Source organism: Loxodonta africana, chromosome 7, assembly GCF_030014295.1.
Source record: "Loxodonta africana isolate mLoxAfr1 chromosome 7, mLoxAfr1.hap2, whole genome shotgun sequence".
In the NCBI taxonomy this organism is placed as follows: Eukaryota; Metazoa; Chordata; class Mammalia; order Proboscidea; family Elephantidae; genus Loxodonta; species Loxodonta africana.
In genome coordinates this window covers 81,880,686-81,900,635 of record NC_087348.1, presented here as the reverse complement: position 1 = coordinate 81,900,635, position 19,950 = coordinate 81,880,686, and the positions used below count along the sequence as shown (strand labels likewise).

At 39.5% G+C, this 19,950-nt stretch overlaps 1 protein-coding gene and 1 pseudogene across 1 annotated transcript; both read left to right on the top strand.

Annotated features, from left to right (window-relative positions):
- Positions 1-7,417: 7,417 nt before the first annotated feature.
- LOC100675163 (olfactory receptor 56B1-like) lies at positions 7,418-10,507 on the top strand (annotated as a pseudogene).
- A 4,333-nt stretch (positions 10,508-14,840) lies between these two features.
- On the top strand, positions 14,841-18,355 carry LOC100674877 (tripartite motif-containing protein 5-like). Its single transcript, XM_023542447.2, has 3 exons — positions 14,841-16,359; positions 16,934-17,029; positions 17,712-18,355. The coding sequence occupies exons 1-3, from the start codon at positions 15,937-15,939 to the stop codon at positions 18,093-18,095; spliced, it is 903 nt and encodes a 300-aa protein (XP_023398215.2). The 5' UTR covers positions 14,841-15,936; the 3' UTR covers positions 18,096-18,355.
- The last annotated feature ends 1,595 nt before the right edge of the window (positions 18,356-19,950 follow it).

Here is a 19,950-nt window from a genome sequence, read left to right as displayed (position 1 = left end):
GATATATTTTTCTCATTGTTACCAAAATACCTGTTTTCTCAATGACTTCTGAAGGAGAAAGTGTCCCATGAAGTCATCAGTACAATGAAGTCTAAATCTCTGAATATCTCACTAGAATTATGTTATCTGGTTGAACCGGTCTGTCCTAGCTGCACAATCTTTTTGGGATTCTCTGCTTCCAGCCAGCATCCATCTGACATCAGCAATGATGTCCCTCATTCCATGTTCTCTTCTCAATCTGCCTGGAATATTTGGCAGCTCCCTGTTGGTATACTGCTGCTCCACCTTTGAATGCTCTTCAGCCAAATTTTACTTGTGTGTGATATTAATGATATTGTTCCATAATGTCCATATTCAGTTGGATCACCTTTCTTTGGAATAGGTGTAAATATGAATCTCTTCCAGTCAGTTGGCCAGGTAGCTGTCCTCCAAATGTATTGGGATCGATGAGTGAGCGCTTCAGAGCTGTATCCATCTGTTGAAACATTTCAGTTAGTATTCTATCAATTCCTGGAGCCTTGTTTTATACCAATATCTTCAGTGCAGCTTGGACTTTTCCTTCAGTAACATTGGTTCTTGATCACATGCTACCTCCTGAAATGATTGAAGATGACTTGAAGTACTTACAGGTGAAGATCAAAGCCTACGGCCTTGAATGTGGATCAACCTGAACATAAAGAAAACAGTAATCCTCAGAACTGGATCAATAAGCAACATCATGATAAATGGAGAAAAGACTGAATTTGATAAGAACTTCCTTTTTCTTGGAGCCACAATGAACACCCATGGAAGTAGCATTTAAGAAATCAAATGACTTATGGTTTTGGGCAAATCTGCTGCAAAAGACCTCTTTAAAATGCTAAAAACAAAGATGTTGCTTTAAGGACTAATGTGTGCCTGACCCAAGCCAAGGTGATTCAGCTGCCTCATACGCATTCAAAAGCTGGACAATGAATAACAAAGACCAAAGGAGAATTGATTCCTTTGAATTACCCTGTTGGTGAAGAATGTTGAATATAGCTTGGACTGCCAAAAGAAGGAACAAATCTGTCTTGAAAGAAGTACAGCCAGAATGTTCCTCACTGGCAAGGATGGTGAAACTTTGTCTCACAAACTTTGGATATGCTATCAGGAGGGATCAGTCCCTGGAGAAGGATATAATTCTTCGTAAAATAGAGGGTCAACGAAAAAGAGGAAGACCCTCAATGAGATGGATTGACACAGTGGCTCTCACCTTGGGCTCAAGCATAACAACAATCATGAGGATGGCCCAGGGCCAGGCAGTTTTTTTTTTTTTTTTCTGTTGTACATAGGGTTACTATGAGTCATAACCAACTCGAAGGCACCTAACAACAACAAAAACAGCTGCAAAGTACACATCATTACTTTTCACTACAAAGTAATTGAATATTCAATTTCCTTCAACAAGGCCTTTAAAAGCACTCAATATGGACCAATAGGCAATATGATGTGGATGGTACAGCACCAAGCAGTGTTTTGTTCTGTTGTATATAGGATCACTACGAGTTGGGAGTGAAACGTTGGTGCCTAACAACCACCACAAAATAGAGAGTAGCGATCTCTTAACTAAATGTAAGAAAAGGCACACGTATATATACATACGTGTGTGTATGTATCAGAATAGCACCAGAGGAGAGCAAATCGTGCTATTTTCATCTTATTTCCAATTGTGAAAATAAAAAAGAAAATTAAATATATCTCTCTAACATTTAAGGTTTTTCTAAATTAATAAGCAGACGATAGACTGAATAAAATAATATTTGTATATTAATATCTCATAAACTAACCCAATTATATAGAAATATAAACTCAATATTTTGTTCTTATCTCTCCCTGCCCAACTGATGAAAATACACATTACTTCTCCCCAATTTAGTTATACTATTCTCATTGAATGGAATTTTTTCATGAGTCACCCTTTACTATCTCCCATTTTTAAGTACTAGAAAAATGACCCCACCACCTAAAATATAATTACCGTTTATGTATACTCCATTTCTCTGCTCACTTTGACACAAAACTTGTATTACAAGTTGTCAACATTCTCTCCCTCTACTTTCTCAGGGAGAAATCCCTCTTCCTCTAGTTTCTTTTTCTCCTATCCCACCAATCACCTAAAACTGTTTTTGTCAATTTCACTGCTGCCTCTGTGATAAACAAATCAAATAGGTCTCCTTCTGTGCTCATCTAATACTGCCTCCTTTACACCCCATTCAATATCCTTGATATCTTGAAATACTCTCATTTTTTACTTCAGAAACAGCCCACAGTTTTATAACTTTCCTCAGTCCTGCTGAACGCTTCTTCACAGCCTCATTTCCTTTTTTCTTTTCCCAAAGATTTTTACATGTATGTCATGCCATTGGTCTTAAACTTTTTTTTTTTTCCCCTCTTATATTCTTTTCCTGGGTATTCTCCTTCAGTATCATGGTATCAAATATTTTCTGTTTACTAATGATTCCCAGAAGGAAGTTTAGATTCAGAGAGCTGCTTTCTACATACTCAATTTCGTGTAACACTATCTTCTTCTGACAGTCCATAGTCTCTCTTTTTTTTTTTTTGCCCTTCATCCTCCAACTCCATCTATTTTCATCCCCTGCTTCTCCAGTCTTTTTTGATACATAAATGTCTTTAAGAACATGTTATTATTTAGTGTTTTTGTGCATTTTAATCTATATGCATTTTAATCTATATGCATTTTATTGTGTGAAAGAACTCAGTCTGTTGCTTCCTTTCTCACTCAATATTTTATTTTTATGTTGAATTTATATTTTATATTTATTGATTTTTGACTAATTTATATCACTTGTCTCAAAACACAAAACTTGCAATTTTGATAGAAAAACTATGTATCCTGGATACACAATTAGGATTATGCAGTTTTGATAGAAAAACTATGTATCCTGGATACACAATTAGGATTCTTTCTACTTTACAATCCTTCTAATAACAGTAAAATCAAGCTTTCTGCTTGTAACACTAGAATAAAACTTTGCCTGAATTGAGTTTTTTTGTTTGTTTGTTTTTTTTAACATATCTACTTTTCTGCCACCAAGACTGAAACAATTATTTGAAGTGTTCTAGCCAGTTCCTCCCCCAGGTGTCTGTCAGTTTGTCATACTGTGGGGGCTTGCGTGTTGCTGTGATTCCGGAAGCTATGCTACCAGTATTCAAATACCAGCAGGGTCACCCATGGTGGACAGGTTCCAGCCGAGCTTCCAGACAAAGACAGATGAGGAAGAAGGATGCAGCAGTCTACTTTTGGAAAGATTTAGCCAGTGAAAACCTTATGAATAGCACTGGAACATGGTTTAATATAGTGCCAGAAGGTGAGCCACTAAGGTTGGAACACACGAAAAAGACGACTGGGGAAGAGCTGCCTCCTCAAAGTAGAGGCAACTTTAATGACGTGGAAGTAGTCAAGCTTTCGGGACCTTCATTTGTTGATGTGGCACAACTCAAGATGTGAATAAGCAGCTGCAAACATCCATTAATAATCAGAACATGGAATGTATGAAGTATGAATCTAGGAAAATTGGAAGTCCTCAAAAATAAAACGGAACACATAAACATTGATATCCTAGGCCTTAGTGACTGAAATGAATTGGTATTGGCCATTTTGACTCAGACAATCATGTGGCCTACTATGCTGAAAATGGCATCTTAAAGAGGAATGGTGCAGCATTAATTGTCAAAAAGAACATTTCATGATCTATCCTGAAGTACAATGCTGCCAATGATAAGAAAATATCCATATGCCTACAAGGAAGACCAGTTAAGATGACTATTATTCAAATTTATGCATCAAGCACCAAGGCCTAAGATGAAGAAATTGGAGATTTTTACCAGTTTCTGCATTCTGAAGTTGATCAAACATGCACTCAAGATGCATTGATAATTACTGGTGGTTGAAATGGGGAAGTTGGAAACAAAGAAGGACTGGTAGTTGAAAAATATGGTCTTGGTGATAGAAACAATGCCAGAGATCGCACGATTGAATTTTGCAAGACCGATGACCTCTTCATTGCAAATACTTTTTTCACCAATGTAAATGGTGGCTATATACATGGACCTCACCAGATGGAATACACAGGAATCAAATTGACTACATCTGTGGATGGAGACGATGGAAAAGCTCAATATCATCAGTCAGAACAAGGCCAGGGACTGACTGCAGAACACGCCATCACTTGCTCAAATGCAAGTTCAAGTTGAAACTGAAGAAAATTTGAACAAGTCCACAAGAACCAAAGTATGACCTTCAGTATATCTCACCTGAATTTAGAGACCATCTCAAGAATAGATTTGATGTGTTGAACACTAATGACCAAAGACGAGAGGAGTTGTAGAATGACATCAAGCACATCATACATGAAGAAAGCAAGAGGTCATTAAAAAGATAGGAGAGAAAGAAAAGATCAAAATGCATGTCAGAAGAGACTCTGAAACTTGCTCTTGAACGTCAAATAGCTACCGTGAAATGAAATGATGAAGTAAAAGAGTTGAACAGAACATTTCAAAAGGTGGCTCAAGAAGACAAAGTGAAGTATTGTAATGACATGTTGAAAGACCTGGAGATGGAAAACCAAAAGGGAAGAGCACACTCTGCATTTCTCAAGCTGAAAGAACTGAAGAAAAAAATTCAAGCCTCAATTTGCAATAGTGAAGAAATCTTTTGGGGAAAATATTAAATGACTCAGGAAGCATCAAACGAAGAAGGAAGGGATACACAGAGTCACTATACAAAAAAGAATTGGTCAATGTTCAACATTCTAGGGTGATACCGTATGAGTAGGAGCCAACGGTACCGAAGGAAGAAGTCCAAGGTGCACTGAAGGCACTGGCAAAAACAAGGCTCCAGGAACTGACGTAATGCCAATAGAGATGTTTCAACAGACAGATGCAGTGCTAGAAGCACTCACTTGTCTATGCCAAGAAATTTGGAAGGCAGCCACCTGGCCAACTGACTGGAAGAAATCCATATTTATGCCCATTTGCAAGAAAGGTGATCCCACCAAATTTGGGAATTATTAAACAATACCATTAATATTACGCCCAAGTAAAATTGTGCTGAAGCAAAGATGTCACCTTGAAGACTAAAGTGAGCTTGACTCAAGCCATGGTGTTTTCCATTGCCTTCTATGTGTGTGAAAGCCGGACAATGACTAAGATCAAAGAAGAATTGATGCCTTAGAATTGTGGCTTTGGAAAAGAATACTGAATATACCAGGGACTGCCAAAGAATGAATAAATGTGATTTGGAAGAAGTGCGACCAGAATGCTCCCTAGGAGCAAGGATGGGAAGACTATGCCTTACATACTTTGGATGTGTGTTGTCAGGAGCAATCAGTCCCTGAAGAAGGAAAATCATGCTTAGTGAAGTAGAGGATCAGTGAAAAATAGGAAGAGCCTCAATGAGACAGATTGACACAGTGGCTGCAACAACAGGCTTAAGCATAACAACGACTGTGAGGATGGCACAGGATGGGGCAGTATTCCTTCTGTTGTAAATAGGGTCACTATGAGTTGAAACCAACTTGATGGCACCTAATAACAACAACAACAATCCAGTTTCTCAACAGCACAATTAATTCGCCGAGAATAAGGTTAGCTGTAGTACCTTTAAGGAGCCCTGGTGGTGTGGTGGTTAAGCACTAGGCTGGTTACCAAAAGGTCTTCAGTTTGAACCCACGATTCACTCCTCTGCAGAAGAAAGATGTGACAGTCAACTTCTGTCTATGGGTTACCCATTTCTAAGCTCTCAAGTTGGAACTATTGCACTGAACTCCTTCAGAGCCTTCATCTAAATGCCCAAAGTAACACTAGTTTCATGGCAAAGACTGTGCCAGTCCTTCAATAAAATTTGCCATGAATATATTTAGATGAGCTTACTTTCCCTCAAATTATATCCATCATTATAGAAGGACAATTTATCCCATCATTAGGAGGTATATGTTTATTCAAACTTAGATGCTGTAAAAAATATCTGAAATGAAATATACTTAGTTGTTAGTAAGAGTCACATTGGTTATATTACAGGGGAACTGTGCCTTTTCTTGAGGTTTTTTATGTATTTAAAAATAATCATATCAACAATAAGCCCATAACAAATATAATTAAAATTGATAATAATCCTGCCTTTAAGATATCACTTAAAAGCTTTGGTACATACTTTCTGTCTTTTTGTATTTTTTCTTGCTTGAAAATCTCAACAGCTTTAACCACAGCAAAAATACTGACAAAGAAATGCTTAAAAAAAATCAATAACTTCTGCAAAGAGCAAGAATTAAGTGTATCTGAAGTGTAGAATGCAAGGAGGTTTGTAGCAAGAGGTGATACTTAATGGGTTTGTACACCTGAGAGTGCCTTAGATGGTATAAGGGAGTTTGAACTTTATTCGAAGGGAAGCATGGAGACTTGGAAGCATTTTTAGCAAGGTAGTGACAGTTTTAGAACAAATCAGACCGCTGGCAAAAAGAAAGACCCACGGGAAAATGAGAGACAAATATAGCCAGGCAAGATTAGAGATGTTAAAGGTTTGAATTCCCCAGAAGTAGTAGCACTGAAGAAAGTGTATATGAATGAAGTAAAGGAAAGAAATCAACAGAGTAAGCAAAACCAAAGACCAAACCAAACCAGACGCCGTCAAGTCATCTCTGACTCATGGTGACCCCATGTGTGCAGAGTAGAATTGCAGTCCCTGAGGTTTTCAAGGTTGTGACTTTCAGAAGGAGATTGTCAGGCCTTTCTTCTGAAGCATTTCTGGCTGGGTTCAAATCAGTAAGCTTTTGGTTAGTAGTCAGCTGCTTAACCATTTGCAATACCCAGGGACTCCCAGGCTAACGAAGCAATTGTTTATGAGGGGTGAGGAAAGGGCTGATTGGTTTGCTGGTGTCAGGACTGGCTGGCTGAGTGGCTGGTTGGGCCATTATTAAAAAAAAAAAAAACATTATACAAGATAAGAAAGAATATGGAAATCCAACAGCATTTGAGTCAAGATAATGAATCTAGTTTTGAACGTGACTCTGATCATATCCTGGTAGTTACTTTAAAACTCTGCAAAAATAATTTTTTTAATACAATAAAAAGTATCACATTACTTGTACCTAAGTTCTATATTTATATGTATTTCTATGTTCTCTAAGATTAAACTCAGGGAAATAAAGATAAAACTTCCTAAGATATGCCTCTAATATATTACTCCTTAAATTTACAAATTCAACCAAGATCGTTCCTTTCAAGCTATTCTTTTGAGGCTTCTCAGGATTCCACGCAAAGAACATGAAAGAAAAAGTATCCCTCTGCTAATGTGCAACAAGCTTGGTGTTTGAAGCTCTTTAAAAGGCTGTGATAGCAAAGTTTTGGAAGTCTACATAAAACATGAATCCACCCCTATATCACCTAGGAATTTACATAATTTCATCTCCAGTAATTTCACATTTAAAAAATCTAGATATCTTTAGTTAATAAAAATCTGAGTCAAGTACGATTGAAACAAATATGAAAAACCAAATATCCAAATGATTCCACAAAATTTCTCAAGGGACTGAAGAAAGGCTTAGGAAATAAAAAAGAATTATGTTTATCTCCTGGCACTGACCTGTGATAACTAAAAACAATACAAATAGAGATTTGAAATTCATGCTGAAATTTCCCTGCATAGTAAATATTGATAATTAGTACTTTTAAGTTTACCTTCTACTAATAAAATCCTAGAACTTCCTTGATATGTCTTAAATTATTATGAGAGATGGCATATAGGTTTAATTTTTTACAGCGCCAAACTACAGAGTGGAGACAGTTTTAAAATGATATATGATGATGTTTATGCTCAGAGGCAGTAACTGAAAAAAATTTTTCCCCAGGAAAATATGTGTGCAGCTCTCAAATTCTCCAATAGCACCAAATTCCAGGTCTCTGAGTTCATCCTGATGGGATTCCCAGGCATTCACAGCTGGCAACATTGGCTCTCCTTGTCGTTGGAACTACTCTACCTCTCAGCAATTGGTGCTAATACACTCATCCTCATCACCATCTGCCACGACTCTACTCTGAGCAACCTATGGTCTATTTCCTAGGCATCCTCTCTGTTCTGGACATGGGCTTGGCCACCACCATCATGCCCAAGATCTTGGCCATCTTCTGGTATAATGCCAAGGTCGTTAGCCTCCCTGAGAGTTTTGCTCAGATATATGCCATTCGCTGCTTTTGTCAGCATGGAGTCTGGTATCTTCCTCTGCATAGCTGTTGATAGATAATTGTCATGGTTTGAATTTTGCCCCCCTAAAAATGTTTTTTTTTTTTTTTGTATCAACTTGGTTACACCATGGTTCCCAATACTGTGTGGTTGTCCTCCATTTTATGATTGTAGCTATGAGTCGGAATCGACTCGATGGCACTGGGTTAATTTTAAGTTAAAGAGCATTAAGGTGGGATTGTAGCACCATCCTTACTCAGATCACCTCCCTGATCCAATGTAAAGGGAGTTTCCCTGGGGTGTGGCCTTCACCACCTCTTATCTCTCAATAGATAAAAGGAAAGGGAAGTAAGCAGAGAGTTGGAGACCTCATACCACCAAGAAAGCAGTACCAGAAGCAGACAGCATCCTTTGTTCCTGGGGTCCCTGTGCCTGAGAAGTTCCTGGACCAGGAGAAGTTTAAGGACCAGGAATCTTCCTCCAGTGCCGGCAGAGAGAAAAGCTGTCCCTGGAGCTGACACCCTGAATGTGGACTTTTAGCCTGCTTTACTGTGAGGAAATAAATTTGTCTTTGTTAAAGACATCCACTTGGTGGTATTTCTGTTATAGCAGAACTAGATAACAAAGACAGATACGTAGCTATTTGTCATCCTCTTCACTACCCATCAGCTGTCACCAATCTCTTAATCGTAAAAACCACTCTGTTCATGGTACTTAGAAATGGCTTTTCCATTTTTTTTTTTTTTTTGTGCCTGTCCTTGCAGCCCAGTGCAATTATTGCTCCAGGAATGAGACTGACCATTGCCTGGGCTCCAACCTTGGGGTCACAAGCCTGGTTTGTGATGACAGGAGACCAAAGAGCATTTGTCATTTAGTTCTGGCATGGCTTGGCATGGGGAGTGACCTAAGTCTTATCATATTGTCATATACCTTGATCCTGTGATCTGTACTTAGACTGAACTCAGCTGAAGCTGCATCCGAGGCTTTAAGCACTTGTACCTCCCACCTCATCCTCATCCTCTTCTTCTACACTGTTGTTGTAGTGATTTCAGTAACTCACTTGGCAGAGAGTAAGGCCACTTTTACTTCAGTTCTACTCAATGTGCTACCCAACATCATCCTCCCTGCCCTAAACCCTATGGTCTATGCACTCAGGACAAAAGAACTAAGGGCAGTTTTCTGGAAGGTGCTTTATTTAGGTCTAGAAAAAAAATGGTGCTGGAGACTTTGTCTGTGAAGCACATGGACTTCGGCTTCTTCTAATGTGGAAAAAAAAAAAAAGTAGACCTAAAATGAGGATGGAGGAGTAAGTACATGCGTTTGAGATCACTTTTCACATTTTTGAAATAAATGATTGTGGAAGCATCTAAGGAAAAAAAAAAAAATTCTTGGTACCTCCAAAGTATTGAAAAGAACTAAATATGTTTGAGAACATGGAAGAAACTTCTATCAACCAATAAAAAGGGATAAACAACCAGCATTTATGATTGATATCAATGCTCTAAAAACAAAAGTAAGGGTAAAAACAAAATACATATGCATGCATGCACACTCACCCACACAACCAAAGAAAGGCATGATTGGGACGTGAATTACAGGTCATGCTTGCTGGCTGATGGGTACACTTGCAAACAAAGAAGAAAGTCTACCTGAAAGAGCACCATTCCAGTAGCATGGAATGTAGATGCAGGAACAGAAAACATTTCAAATGAGCAGTGCCAGACCAAACTACAGTGGGGATCTAGGCAGAACAGGGAGAGATGCCTGGGCTTGGACAAGCAGAACCCAAAAGATACGGATAGTTACAAGGATCTGCATTCATGTGCCTCTCCAGATCCTTCCTCTGTCCTTTCTGCTTTGATCTGTAGCCTGGAGGACTGAACTACATGTGCTGTGTGACCCAGACTCCTTTGTCTAGTGAAATTCACTTGGACTGAGTCAATAAGCAAGGTATGAACTTAATTATGCATACTTACCAATCTGAAGTGATATTGTGCACTTCAGACGAGTAAGTAAGCGTAAGTAAGCCTGAACATACCTTGCTTACTGTAAGGAGATGCATATTGTGCTTACTGGTTAATCTGTCCCTGGGAGACACTGATAGGCAGATAGAGTGAAAGAAGAGAGAGGGTTTGAGTTATTTACTCTCCACTCCCAGGCTTCTTTGACATTGTGCACAGGCAGAGTTCTGACTGGTATGTCTTTAATAGCACTTGCCAGGCAGTGCTGCCTCTACAGCTTTAGATCTTACAACTTTCCAGTAACATTTTTTCCCTGCCTTTTTTTTTTTTTCCCATCAGGCCAAGGGGTTTATCAAGAAAGTCTTTCTGCTGTTGTTCTCCACCACTATATTTTCCTCAATATCCATTATATTTTCAACATCCACTTTATTTCCTTAACCTCTCTCACAACTCCATTATTCACAACTTCATGAAATTATCTTCAGACCCAGATTTGCATGTGTTTTTTTCTAAGAATAAAGGCACCGATTTACATAACCAGAAAGCAGTCACCAATAGCAGGGAAATATGTTGTTCTACAAAAATCTAATTCATTATCTGTACTCAAAATTCCTTTCTATATATAGAGTCACAATGGCCTTAATAGCAATTATTTACAGGTTTGAGATCCAATCCATGATCAAATGTTGTGCATTGTTGCTGTGTCTCTTTATTGTACTTTAATATGTGATAGTTCCTCATTTTTCATGGACTATCTTTTTTTTAAGGTTGCATGTCAGTTAATTTTTCTAAATGTTTCTCAATCTGGGCTTGCCTGATGTTTCCACATAAGTAGTGTGGTGGCCATGTGCCTCTCACAGGTCGCTTCGTGAGAACCTGATGTGAGTATCACAGTTGACTGAGACACTCTGGTTGCTGCACTTTTGAGTGTGCTATGATATTTGCAGAAACCCTGGTGGCGCAGTGGTTAAGTGCTACGGCTGCTAACCAAAGATCGGCAGTTGAATCCACCAGGTGCTCCTTGGAAACTCTATGGGGCAGTTCTACTCTGTCTTATAGGGTCGCTATGAGTTGGAATTGACTCGATGGCACTGGGTTTCATTTTGTTTTTGATGATATTCACACCAATGTCACACTTTCCTCGACTGATCCCTGGCAATGACTGAGCACAGCAAGGAAGTCAGAATTAAGCTATTCCTACAAGAAATGTGACTCCTGTAGTGGACAACCTTTGCTTGGGAACTCTCCAGTGGCCTGGCTGAGACTATCTCAGAGCTATACTGAGGGCTGGTGTGTTCCCTAAGCAATTCTTCCTTCCCTCTATCATTTCACAGGTGTCAGAACTGCATCATGGCCTAACAGCTCTTCCCACCTCTCCTGCTCCCTTACTCTTCATACTTCACAGGTGTCTCCCAAAAAATCTATTGAATGTCTAATCCCATCTTGGTGTCTGCTTCTTGGAGGACTAGAACCAACGGAGGTGGTAATGGGGGTGGAGTGGTCTAGAAAACATGTGGTAAGAGAAGTTCTAAGACTGATCATTTATATCACAGCTCACAAGAAGAATCTAATCCTGAGTGGGATGTGGGCACACTTAGGCCTTAGTTTGGGTTTTGGCTCAATTGCTAAAGATTTCAGCAGTGGTGATGTGGGACAATGTCCCTGTGGAGAAAAATACTCTAGCTAGTGCAATGATTTGGGACGTGGGGAAACAAGGACTAGAAGGACAGTGGAGTTGGCTGGTTACTACTGTGTTATATTGACATCCTGCAAAGGGTATTAAGAAATTGAAGGCAAATAAGAAATAGCAAAAAGTAAGTGTGATAGCTTGCAGAGAGGCCCTTATATTCTGCACTATGAAACAATGCATAAATTTAAAAAATTAAAAAAATAAAGAATAAGTGAATAGAAGAAACATTCTCTACTTAAAAGCTTTCAACCTCTTTTCCACAGGAACGTGGGAAAGAAAGGAAAAAAAATCTGCAATAAAAGTTAAAATCAACAGTTTTTTTTTAAAGATAGCTTGCGTTTATTCTCATCCTCCTAATACATATCCCAACATATAGACACACACTTAGCTACACACATATGAAATTATTCACTCATTTCTGTAGCATCATCTGAGCATTATGAATGGAAAGTTCTCACTCTTTTCTTTCGTGCATGGAGGTTAGCATGATATACACACCAGGTGTCTCTGACACTCTGAAATGTCCCCTTGGGATATATAACAAACATTTTTCTTTAAAGGCTCAGGTCAATAGTACAGAGATCAAGGAATTCAGAAGTTGAGCATTGTACATTGATTCTAAGATTGTGATTTCTTTCACCCAAGGGCCTGGACACTGGACCATATTGCATTCATCTCACTCTTCTGCTACCCAGAAACTAAGGTATTAAAGGACATACTACAGAGCCAAGTGACTAAATTTATTTATTTATGGGCAGTAAGATGAAGTGGAGAGAGGCTTTGAATGTATATGAATTGCTGATGATACTCTTAGAAATGCAGGTTTGATTTCATCTACCCAGTGTGAAGATAGAGGTATAAGATTGGTTTCCTTTGAAAATGTTTATTTCCTAGCTTTCAGATCATAATTCAGCGTAATTTATCATGATGATTGGGAACACCTGGTATTTCTCTAACCAAATAGGAACACTTAGTTGAGTTGTCATGGAAGTCAGATGTGAATTGCCCTCATAACATGGGAAAATGGGTGGCTAGCTAGAGAATAATTTGCTATTATGAGATCAATGGTCAGGTTACTCTTGATAATTGCATAACCTCCCCTGTAGTCCTCAAAATGAGAGTCTAATTTTTCCTGGTTCATTTCTAGTGAGACTTAATTATCACTGCATTTTGTGCATCTCGGGTAGCAACACCTACAGTGAGCAAACTGTTCTTATATGGGAAGAAGAACATGAGTCTAAAGGGTTGACAGTCTAGGGGAAAAAGAAAAAAATTATTGGCTAGAGGGCTAAAGAATGAGGTTAAACAACAGATGATTATCAAAGCTGTATTTTATAAATGTACTTTCTGTGTTGTGTTTTAACTTTCCTGTTCTAGTAACCCCATTCACACCCCAGCGTAGCATAAGTCAAATTCCCTTGCAGGAAAAATTAAATCATGTCTTGAAATCAATTTAAATGTACTTTGATAAAGAAAACTGATTAAATTTTTAGTTAATATTTTGATTTCTAACTTATACCTTTGAGATCTTTGCAAATATATTGAAGATGGGATTTAAATTGTATAACAATGAGGTGCATTTTATTGATTAAAACTACAAGAATAAAAAGGAATATGAATATATAAATAGGATGTTTATGTAGTATTTTAAAAAATATTTTTCAGAATACTACATATTTAATCCCAGAAAAATATTTCTTCCTTTTCAATTTAGGGGTATCGATGCTTCCCTTGGGGCCCTGGGGTTGCAGTGGTTAAGAGCTCAGGCTTCTAACCAAAAGGTCTGCCTTTTGAAGCCATGAGCCACTGGCTGGAAACCCTTCTGGAATTCATAGCAGGACTTATTTTGGGGTGCTGGACCTGAACAATCTTTTGGTCCCTGAGTTCGATTCCACGGATCTGACTGTAGCTCTCTGTTCCCCTGGTGGAAGGTCACATAGCGGTCAGAGGTGGATGTCCAGTTCATGTCCCTGGGACTGGTTCCATCCGTTTGCTCCTGAAAAAAGAAAAAAATAGCTTTGAGGAAACCTGTGAGTGTTATCATTAGGCCTCCTTGACTCGTTCCAGGATGCGTTTGGTCTGTTGGTGATTATCCCTTATCATCTATTTGCAACTCTGGTTACATACAAGGCTAGAATTGACCTCAGGAGCCTCCAGATTTCCTGTCTTACCTGGAGAAAGACATCATGCTTGGTAAAGTACAGGGTCAGTGGAAAAGAGGAAGACCCTCAATGAGATGGATTGACACAGTGGCTGCAACATTGGGCTCAAGAAAATAAGGATTGTAAGGATGGTGCAGGACCATGCAGTGTTTTGTTCTGTTATGCATGGGGTTGCTATGCATTGGAACCAACTTGACAGCACCTAATGACAACAAGAATTGCTCTGGTCCCACCCAACTTGAGAAACCTGTGAAGAAAGGGAATAAATTGTTTCTTTTCAAACCAAGAAGCATTAGGTTATATACGTGTTCTTAGGAATCTAGAGAAACATAGATCTGAGTGGCTGTGTGCTACTCCTTCACTCTGACTTCTTCTGTGCCATCCCTCCCTCTACACCTCCTTCTCCTCACTTGATGGTTCATTGAATATAAAGCGTGGACTCTTTGTAGTGAAGTGATATTTCATCCATTAGATGAATGAGTTTTAGCTATCTGCAGCTAAAATAAAAATAAAATATTGGAGAGCATTAATAATTTAAATAACTAGCTTTTACTGAGGCTGTGCTATGAGCCAGTCTCTTTACATATATTGGTTTTATTTATGTTTAAAACAAAATATGTTAGTTAGCATTTATTATCCTAATTTTACAAGAGAAGAAACTGATGCAGTCAGTTCAGGACTTTTTCCAAGATCTCCATCCAGTAAATGGCATCACAAAATTTCAAGCCATGTCTTACTCCCAAGTCCACATAAACCACCTGTAATACATTGCCATTAGAGTAAACAGGAAAAACGGTCAGAGGGTAAAAACAAATCGCAAGCTCATAGAACTGAGAGATGTTGGGCACTAAAGGGGGAGGATCTCTAACTAAAAGATCTTATAGCATATAATGTATATATATAACTAAAGCTGTTATCATTTAGCTTTGGAAATGAACGTTCAGGCTGGGCTCTTTGTCAGTGTGAACATCTAGGAAAGGGTGGACTTAGCACTTTGCCTGCCAGGAGTGATCTTTGGGCTTATTAGTCACACAGGGTCTGCCATTGTCTATGGCACACAGCCGTGGAGAAACATTCTTGTCAAAATTCTGAGAGAGTGGAAGTCTCGTTGGTTTTGAACTCTACTGTAACAGATTGGTCCCTCTGACACTAGTCTGAATACTTTTCTTGATGTGGGAAAGTGTCGCATTGAGAAAAAGCAGCACTGAAGAAAGGACTGACTCTAGACTGTAAATCTCATGATGTGTCATCCTCCATAATTTCTGAGGAAACATACACATACTGTATCATTGATTGCATAGTGATAATAAAAGAAATTGCAAATGTACAGCAAATGTTGGGACTGGTTACACTGCAAATGAGCTAGTCAGAGTGAGCCCTTTGGATAACAGGACTTGTAAGGGGAGAGTTGACTGAAGTATAAGAGTGAGTCATACTGATATCGGGAACATTTCACACTGAGCAAAGAGCAAATGTAAAAGCCCTGAGGCATCAGTGGATTCGGTTCTTTTAACATTGAAGATGTGTCTTGGGCATGGGAAATAAAGACATGATAGACGATGGACCACACAAGGATCTCACAAGTTTGTTCTTATGCCCAGTAGGTATAAAGGAAAATAATCCTTAGCACAGCTAAGGATGGAAATTATTATGTGACATGAAGTAAGAATAAGGTGTTTGAAATTATTATTGAAAGCCTTTTTTGCCAGGTGATTGAACTTTCCTGTTTCTCTCCCTCTTCTTTTTTGTCCTTCAGTATTTCAGTCTTCTTGGGCTGTCCTCGATTTCTGCACAGGTTCCTTTTTTTTTTCCCCCTATATTTCTATGAATTTGTAAAGCAGCCTAAGAGTCTGAGCAAGAAGAGCCTCAGAAGTCAGGACAGGAAGAATCCAGGGGAGCAGTGCAATGGCTTCAAAAATCCTGGTGAACCTAGAGGAGGAAGCAACCTGCCCCATCTGCTTGGAGCTCCTGATGGAACCCATAAGCCTAGATTGTGGCCACAGCTTCTGCCAAGCCTGTATCACTGCAGATAACAAGAAGTCCATGGTCAGCCAAGAAAAGGAGAGCAGCTGTCCTGTCTGCCGGATCAAATACCAGCCTGGAAACCTACGGTCTAATCAGCGTCTAGCCAGCATGGTAGAGAGACTTAAGGAGGTGAAGATGAGTCTAGAAAAAGAAGAGAAGGAATATTACTGTGTCCACCATGGAGAGAAACTCAGGCTTTTTTGTAAACTGGATGGGAAGTTCATTTGCTGGCTTTGTGAGAGGTCTCAGGAGCACCATGGTCACCCCACATTCCTTGTGGAGGAGGTTGTCCCGGAGTACCAGGTGAGACCAGGGTGGAGGGAAACAAGGTAGAAAATAGAACCTCATGGAAATCACCACTTTCCATTGTTCTTTAATTACTTTGTCACCATAGACCTGAGGTCTGTTACTTATTTCCATACTCTACACTCCTAGCCTGAAGGACATTCCTGCGTATTTCTCCCTTTTAAATAATACACCTTGAATACAGACTCTTGGCCAGGGGTAGATAATGTTGTACCTTCTGCTAGTTGGGTGGATATTTGGTGGCCAAATGAAACTCTCATTGCCCCAGCTAGAGGGCAGCTGCAGAACTTGATAGGTCAAAAGGAAAGGACTTTTCAGGTTCTTTTTCTAGGACAAGATAGAATAATGCTATTCTTGATGACATAAAAATGACTTCTGTCATCTGAGATGTAAAGAGTACATTCATCTTCTTAGATTTTTTTTTTCCAAGTCATAGATACTGAAGCCAGTCTCACAGCTTTTGTAAACTCTTGTCTCTTCTCTGATTAGCCTAATTTCTCCCTCAATTTAACCTCTATCCAGGTGCTAAGAAAGCTCATAGTTTGATTGTTATGTGATTCAATTTTCATAGAAGAACCTTCAGGCAGCCTTTGAGAGTCTTAGCAAGGAGCAGGAGAAAGCTGAGAAGTGGAAAGCTGACCTCAGAGAAGAGAGGGACTCCTGGAAGGTAGGAAAAGTCTCTTCCTGAGGAAGTTCTGAGAGGTTCATTGGCAGGGTCCTAGTCACAAGAACGCCTTGACCTCTTTGTTCGCTGATAGTTAACGAGTTCATTAAACACTTGATTAGTGCTGTTCTCTGTCCCTTCCCTGATGGAAGGTTAGAGGGTGGAGAGTGAATCTGTTAGAAATGAATGCAAATATTTACAGCCAAAGATACAGAGGTTACTTTCTGGTGAGCAAGGCTGGTGAATCTTGTGTCCCAGTCCTGTCATAGTATCTAATGCTGTGAGTTCTCTGATGGAAGACATTTGACATGGCCCAGGGTTTTGACCTCAGTGTTAAACATTGAGCTGGTGGTGGGGGTGTGGGGAAGTGGTGAGTCATGCAAGGAGACATGAGTGCCCTGGGAAGCTCTGTGAAAGGTAAGCTTCATCTTGGTATTTCACTTTGGCTCAGGATAGGCTTTGATATGGCTGACTTGTAGCCATTGTTTTGGGAAGTGAGGGAGGGGAAATAATAGGAAAAAAATAACAGCTTCCCCCCAGTTGCTTTCCTGATTCTATATTCCACTCCTTTGAGAATTTACCAAAGAAAATAGTTCCATTCCTGGGTTCTAGCCAATTGCAAAATAAGCCCTCTGCTAATATAGACTACACGCCTCCCCCCCCCCCACCCCTCTCATCTCTGAAGAAATACATACAGACTGAGAGACAGAGTGTCCGGGAAAACTTCAGTCAGCTGAGAAGTATCCTGGACAATGAGGAGCAGAAGGAGCTGGAGGAGCTGAAGAGCGAGGAGGAGAGTGTTATGCAGAACCTGTCAGAGGCTGAAAATGAGCTGGGCCAGCAGAGTGATGATGTGAAAAAACTCATGTCAGATCTGCAGCATCGGCTACAAGGGACAACAATGGAGATGCTGCAGGTACGACTTGGGAGAGAACCTCTGTATTTGAGATTTGAGAAAATTAAGACTAAATGTCTTCTTTTCTGTGTCACTGAACTTTTTCTTGTGGTGCCGCTAAAGTTCATTTGGTCCTATGGTACCAGTTCCCAGCATGTATTCCAGAGATTATAGGAGTAATTGACTGCATGAATACCAAAGGAAAATCTCCTTTTTATTGATTTATGAAGTGCAGTGAAAAAATTTGGAGAAATTGGAGAAAAGATCCGTTGTATCCAGTGACGTTCTCTGAGCCCCTGTTATCTGTGATCTAATGTTGAACATTTGTCCAACCCCTGTTCACTCAGTTTAATCGCAGGCAAACAAATACTCTTTGGATTCCAAAGATATTTTTTCCTCTTCTGTCCTTGTAGGATAAGTTGGAATCTGTCCCCTCCTCTGTTTTCTGAAATAAAATTTGTGAAGGGTTGGTATTATTTCTCCTTCAAATATTCAACAGAATTTGTCAGTGAATCTATATTAGTCCAAGCTTTTCTTTTTGGAAAGATTTAAAATTTCTTTACTTGTAAAGGTTTATTTCAATTTTTTTCCCTCTCTTTATTTCTTCTTATATCAGCTTTTGGTAATGCATGTCTTTCTAGGAGTTTTCCATTTCATCTAAGTTGTCTAATTTGTTGACATAATATTGGGCACAGTATTTCCTTATATTCCTTTTCATTTCTGTAACTCCCTTAGTGATGTCCTCTCTTTCATTACTGATTTTAGTAATTTTTTTTCTCGCTCAGTTTTTTGGTCAATTTTGTTGATCTTATCAAAGAACTTTTTTTGTTTCATTGATTTTGTCTATTTTTTAACCTTTCTGTATGTAAAAATGGCATGACTGGCAGATCTTACTTCCTCTAACTTCACAAGGACAGGAAGAAGGCACGATCAAGATCAGCAGCCCCAGGCTGGTTCCTGTGAGGCAGAGGTCAGACATGTCTCCATCTTCCAACTTTTTTACCAAATTCTGACACCAGCCATCAGTCCCTCCCACGGTACTCTCTCCTTCTCTGCTGGGTTCGATAATTTGTTGCAGTGACCACACAGAACCTAACAGACAATACAGTTACGGGGTTTAGTAGGGAAGTAACAGGCTACATTTCAGGATCAGGCATGACTCAGGATACAGTTCTTCAGTCAGGACAGCTTCTTTTCAGCCATGCCTGCAGGCAAGCTTCTCTGTGGCCCTTGGCCTCTCCGACCCTTGATCCCTTAGCCCCCAGCTTGGCCTCTGCCCTGCTTGGGCAAGTATTACACAGCTCTTTAGCTCTGCCAATAAATGCCAAAAAGGACCCCAGTCTGCTAGTAAGCCTCAGCCTGAGAGAGCTCATCTTTCTCGCTCTGTGGGCCGGAAAGCCCACCGTGCTGTCTCCTCCTGATCTTCTGGTCCTGCTGCCTGGTTCCCTGCCACTGTTTTTCACCATCTTACGCTGCCTCCAGTGTTACAGCTTTCTGTCTCCTGGGTCTAGAATGTTCTCAGTGCAGGGATCCCGGGTCCAGAGGACACGCTTCACTACTAGCTCTTCTTTCTTGGTGGTAGTGAGATCCCCTCTCTGCTCTCGAATTGGCTCTTTTTTAAGCCTAAACCCTCCCGCCAAAAAACCAAGCTCATTGCCGTTGAGTCAATTCTGACTCACATTGACCCTACAGGACAGTGTAGAAGTTGAGCATCTTTTCAAGTGTTTGATAGTCATTCGAATATCCTTGGTGAAATGTCTGTTCAAATCCTCTGCCTATATTTTGATTGGGCTGTTTTTTTGTTGTTAAGTTGTAAGAGCTTATATATTGTAGCTATTAAACCCTTATCTGATATATGGTTCCCAAAAGTTTTACCTCAGTCTGTAGGTTGTTTTCTTCATTTTGTTGATAAAATAAATCCTTTGATATACAAAAGTTTTCAGTTTTGAAGAGATCATGTTTATCTATTTTGCCTTTTGTTGCTTGTGCTTTCAATGTCATATCTGAGGATCCATTGTTGAAGACTAGG